Source organism: Otolemur garnettii, unplaced genomic scaffold (assembly GCF_000181295.1).
Source record: "Otolemur garnettii isolate 467f Iridium unplaced genomic scaffold, OtoGar3 scaffold00100, whole genome shotgun sequence".
Classification (NCBI taxonomy): Eukaryota; Metazoa; Chordata; class Mammalia; order Primates; family Galagidae; genus Otolemur; species Otolemur garnettii.
Window position 1 is genome coordinate 7215069 of NW_003852495.1, and position 5698 is coordinate 7220766.

At 49.2% G+C, this 5698-nt stretch overlaps 1 protein-coding gene across 1 annotated transcript in view; it reads left to right on the forward strand.

Moving 5' to 3' along the window:
• The window catches only part of SIPA1L3 (signal induced proliferation associated 1 like 3), a 248595-nt gene that overhangs the window by 174111 nt on the left and 68786 nt on the right, over positions 1–5698 (forward strand). The window contains exon 10 of the mRNA XM_003796134.3: positions 2471–2745. Within this exon, the coding sequence (XP_003796182.1) occupies positions 2471–2745 (275 nt within the window). The remainder of the gene's footprint in view (positions 1–2470; positions 2746–5698) is intronic.

Genomic DNA, 5698 nt, shown 5'->3' on the forward strand with positions numbered 1-5698 from the left:
TTGTTTGGCGGGTCCGGGCTGGGGATTCGAACCCGCCACCTTAGGTGTACGTGGCTGGCGCCTTAGCCCGTTGAGCTATAGGCGCCGAGCCGGTCTCAATAATTTTTAAGAATACATGTCTTAGTCTGTTTGAGAAGCTGTAAGAAAAAACTGAGCTGGGCATTGTGGTTCACCTCTGTAGTCCCACGTACACGGGAGGCTGAGGCGGGATGATCACTTGAGGCCAGGAGGCTCCAGTGGCTTATACACAACAGAAATTTGTTTCTCATAGTTCCAGAGGCTGGAAAATCCAGGATCAAGGTACTGCCAGGGCCAGGTGCAGTGGGTCACATCAGTAATTCTAGCCCTCAGGCAGGCCAAGCCAGGTGGATTGCTTGAAGTCAGGAGTGCAAGACCCCATTTCTACTAAAAAAGAAAGATTAGCCAGGCATAGTGGCACATGCCTATAATCCCAGCTACTCGGGATTCTGAGGGAGGATGGCTTGAGCCCAGAAGTTTGAGGTTGCTGAGAGCTAGGCTGAGGCCTCAGCATTCTAGCCCAGGTGACAGAGCAAGACTCTGTCTCCCCCCCAGAAAAAAGGTGCTGCCGAGTTCAGTGTCTGATGACAACCTTTGTGGTCACAGATGGCAACTTCACAGAAGAGGTGAATAAGCTCCTTGGGCCTCTTCTGTAGTAACACTGATTTATTAGGGCTGAGCAATAGCAGTAGGATAGGAAAAATTAAAAAGTATCAAAGGGCATTTCTGAGTAAAGACAAGTACTTTTTGTGAAGCATTGTTTTAGACATACATATTTCTCCTACTTCCCAAATTCTCACTGTCCAAATCAGGAACCGAAACAATTTGGTGACATTTTCAGGTCAGTCCTTTGCAATCTAAACTCTTACTTCTTGCTATCCACACTCCAGAATGTGACCAATTTGAATTGCAAGGAACATTTGTGGCTGTGGATGTATGTGCAAATGTGTGAATGTGTAGAGTAGTTTGCAACATAAAAATGATTTCTCTCTTGGAGCAGTGGTCAGAGAAGTGTGAGAGCCAGTACTCTGGTGGACACATTAAATCGCATCCTTCCTAGCCAGAGAGTGACTTCTGACAAGAAATGTGAGCCGTGACCTCTTCTCTTTCCATAATGCAGCTTGGGGAAAGAACAGGCAGATCTTGCTATAACTTGCTAAATAGCCATGGCTTGTTAAGTTCGTGTTGCTTTTAATCCCAAGAGGAGGAGGGAGTTGCTAAGGGCATGTGAAGGTTCTCTTCAGCAGGACCTCATACCTATGGTGATAGGTTGTCATGGGAAAACCTCACACAGGTGAAGCAGGCAGTGATTGATGGGTGGTGAGGCCCAGTCACCTGTGGTTGGCTGGCTCCACACTGGGGGAAGAGTTTGGGCCTCCAGGAATGACACCCTGAAGTAAAAGAATATGGAATGAGCACCTGATCTGGAAAGGATCCTGGTATTGCTGGTCTGTTGATTCGCCTGCTTATTTTCTATTGAGTTATTGTATCCATTAGAAAAAGATTGAGTATCTTAAAATAACAAAGTTTTCTTTCTTTTTTTGTTTTGTTTTGTTTGGGTAGAGTGCTGTGGCGTCATAGCTCATAACAACCTCAAACTCCTGAGCTCAGGTGATCATCTACCCACCTCAACCTCCCAAAGTGGGAGGGGTGAGCCACCAGGCCTGGCTAACAAAGGTTTATTTTTTCCTCAATGCCATGTATCCATCCTGGGTTCAGCTGGGGACTCTGCTCCACAATGTTCTTTCACTGGGACCCCAGCTGTCCAAATAGCCACTGTTGTCTAGAATATTACTGCTCTTTGTGGCAGTAATAGGGAAAAGGCCTGTGGAAGGTCACACTGGCAATTAAATACCCCAATCCAGAGGATACGATAGTTCCACTGACAACTTGTTGCCCAAAATAAGTCCCAAAGCATCCCACTCCCCAACCACAATGGAACTAAGAAATGCAGTGCCCCCGCTGTGGGAAGGAGGGAGACCAGTGTTCAGAGCAGTGTTTTCAACCTTTTTTACGTCATGGCACACTTCTGCAGCACACTTAAATTATGTTGATCAAAAAAAAAAAAGCGTAAAAGAAGGAATATACATGCTGTGCTTTGAACATCTTCCAAAAATAATTTAATTAATGGTCTTTAAAAATGTTTGTGGCACACCTAAGATCTTCTACGGCACACAGGTTGAGAAATCACGGTCTAGAGAATGAGGCTCCTGACTGCCCGGGTCTCTGCATGGTAACAAGCCACAGAGTTGTGGATCCAAGTGTCCTCTCCAGAAACTGGGAAGCTGGGCTGAGGCTGAGTGGACGTTCACCCCGCTGGGACCCTGGCCTGACCTGGGAGGGCTGCTAGGATTCAGCAGGTCTTTGGCCTTAAGGAGGGAATCTGACCCAGGGTCTTCAGAGGAGCTGACCCAGCAGCTTCTGTTTGGGTCACCCTGCCTCTTGCTTGCAGGTGATGACCAACGGCTGGGAGACGGTGGACATGACCCTACGGCGGAACGGGCTTGGGCAGCTGGGCTTCCACGTGAAGTATGACGGGACAGTGGCCGAGGTGGAGGACTATGGGTTCGCCTGGCAGGCTGGCCTCCGGCAGGGCAGCCGGCTGGTGGAGATCTGCAAGGTGGCCGTGGTCACGTTGACTCATGACCAGATGATTGACCTGCTGCGTACCTCTGTCACTGTGAAGGTGGTCATCATCCCGCCTTTTGACGATGGCACACCCCGGAGGTAAGGGTGTCCACCCTGAGGGGCAGAGCCAGTGGAGTGACAGCTCCTCGAATGCTGGCGGGAGGGTTCCCTGGCACTGTCATTTGAAGCCTCAGTAAGGGGGGAGAGATAGGCCCTTTCTCAGCAGGAATAGTGACAACAGTGACATCAGTGGCAGAGAACACCTATCACTGTGTCCACTTTCTGGTTTCAGTTCTTCACATGTGTATTATCTCAGTCAGTCTCCACAGGTACCTCCTTTCTCCCATTTTCTGCACGAAGCACACAGTGTGATAAGTAACTTGCCCGCATGCACAGTGCACTGCGTCCATTTGCTCGGCATGTGTTTACTGCACCCCTAATGTGTGTAAGCTCCAGTCAGCGCTGGCGATACTACAGGGGGCAAAGCAACAGTGCCTGCTCGCTTGGCGTTTGCCTTCTACCAGGGAAGACAGGCAGTAAAGGAAGATATGCATAACACAGGCTCCGGGAGAAGTTCTGAGAAGGAAATTAAAGCAGGGTGAACTGAGGGTGAGAGCGGCCTTCAAGGTGGGCAGGGAGGGCTCCCTGGTAGAGGCAACCATGTGATTTTGCTGGGCCAGACAGGCTCCAGATGAGAGATAGCCAGGGCCCATATCCCACACGGGTGTGGCCTGGCATGTTCCTGGAGCACAGGGAGACCTGTAGACTGGAGCAGAGAGAGCAGGGTAAGAGCTGGGAGCAGAGACAGGTGATGGGCCAGGAGACTAGCTTGAGTTTAAGTCTAAGTGGAAACCAACGGGACCCATGTTTCTTTTGTTTCATTTTTTAATGGAATATCACAAATATGATGAAAGTATACTAAGCCTCCATTTGAACATTTGTAAACATATGGCCAGTTTTTTTAGTTTGTTTGGTTTTTGATCTCATAATTTCTATATCCTCTTCTTCTGGCCAGAGAGGAAATAATCTCAGACCTTGGAATATATCTCTACACAATAAGGATCTTTTTTCCTTCTTACACCTAACACATGTAATAGTAATTCCTTAATATCAACCCTTTTTTAAAAGAAGTTACATTTAGCTCATGTCTCTCTAAGCTTCCCTTCTGCGTTTTTTGTTTTTGAGACAGAGTCTCGGTCTGCCACCCTAGGTAGAGTGCCATAGCATTGTAGCTCACAGCAACCTTAAACTCTTGGGCTCAGGTGATCCTCTTGCCTCAGCCTCCAAGTAGCTGGGACTATAAGCACTTGCCACCTCACCCAGGTAATTTTTCTATTTTTAGTGGAGATGGGGTCTTGCTCTTGCTCTGGCTGGTCTTCAACTCTCGAACTCAGGCAATCCACTTAACCTCAGCCTCCCAGAGTGTTAGGATTACAGACATGAGCCATTGCATCTGGCATGCTTTGCGATTCTTATCTCCAATTCCACAATCACCTTTGTGGAAAGGATCTGTTGCCCTTATTTTATGAATGGAGAAACTGAGGCACAGGAGGGTGAGACCATTTGCTAAGGGTCACAGGTAACATGGGGAAGAGCTGGGGTTCAAACCAGGGCACCCTACTGAGGTACCCTCCCCATATGGCCTGCCTACCTCACACCGCTCCTCTGCCTGCCCTCTGTCATCTGAAATAATTGTCTCAAAAAAAAAAAAAAGATATGTAAAGCACATGGGACTATACTTGGACCCAGGGACTCTGGCGACACTAGCTCTGAGCTGCTGAGTGTGAGGAAGATAAAGGGCACTTATACTGGGCAGGTGGTCAGGGAAGGCCCACAGCTGAGAACAAAGGCCTTCAACTTGCTGACAGACCAGAAAGTGGGGCTGTGAGATAAAGTAGTTAGAACCAGGAGGACAGGAGATGCAGTGACGGTGAGTGCCATAGTCACACTGGGCTCGCATGTTCCCTAATTTGAAGATGAGAAAGACAAGGTCCACAGTGGCCAAGTTGCTCGCAAAGTGTTACACAGCTGGTAAGGGGCAAAGCAAAACTCCAGTCCAGGATGGCCCATCTCCATTATATTCTGTTGCCTCTAAAAGCCATCCATCATGAGCTATGGGCAAGCGAGTGTGAGTGTTTCCATACCTTCCTGAGTGTCATGCACACTCTGAACAGGACGGGGCACGGTTCTGGGAAGACTCAAACCCTTGGCCATCCCTAGCCATACCCTAACCTTAGGATTCCAGCCAAGCCCCAGGTACCTCCCATTCCCAGCATTCTTCTGGTATCGCCTTCTATCTCTACACAGAGCCATGTCCCAGCTGCACTCACTCAGATCTCTGCAGGGGCAAGTCCAGGCCAGGTAACCCCGCAGGTGAGAGCCTTGGCAGTTGTGCTCCTCAGAAAGGGAAAGGAGCCTCTCCTTTACTTTCCACACACTGTCACACTCACAGCAGTATGTACAAGAAATCAGCTGACCTGTTGGATGATGCTCCCAAAGTCAGGGAGTGGGGGACAGGCCACAGAGGGATCTCATACGCATAGGTAGGGACAAATTAAAGCAAAAACCATAGTCTGCAGTTCTTTGGCTTTGAAGAGACAAGACCAGGGAGGCTGCGACCAGACAGACGAGTTCTGCTCTCTGCCCCATTTAAAAGAAAGACGTACCATCCTGCCCTCTTTACAAGGCAGCTGCTGAAACAGGATCTCCTGTTTGCACTGGCGGTGTGGTTTGAGACTTTGGTGGTTTTTGTTGTTCTTCAAATGCAGAGGTGTTTAACTGCCCTCATTTGCAGAGCTGATAACCCCAGCTCTGGAGTCTCTCCAGCCCTGGGCACTGGCTCCTGCCTCCTGGGTCCAATGTCTGTCTCAGTGAGCCATAAGGGGAGGACTTGGGGAAAAGGCAGGGGTACCTTCACTGCCACCAGCCAGGCTGCACAGCCATTTGTCCCAACTTCATTCTCTTAAGACACGAAGAGGCTCGGCGCATATAGCTCAACCGGCTAAGGCGCCAGCCACGTACACCTAAGGTGGCGGGTTCGAATCCCCAGCCC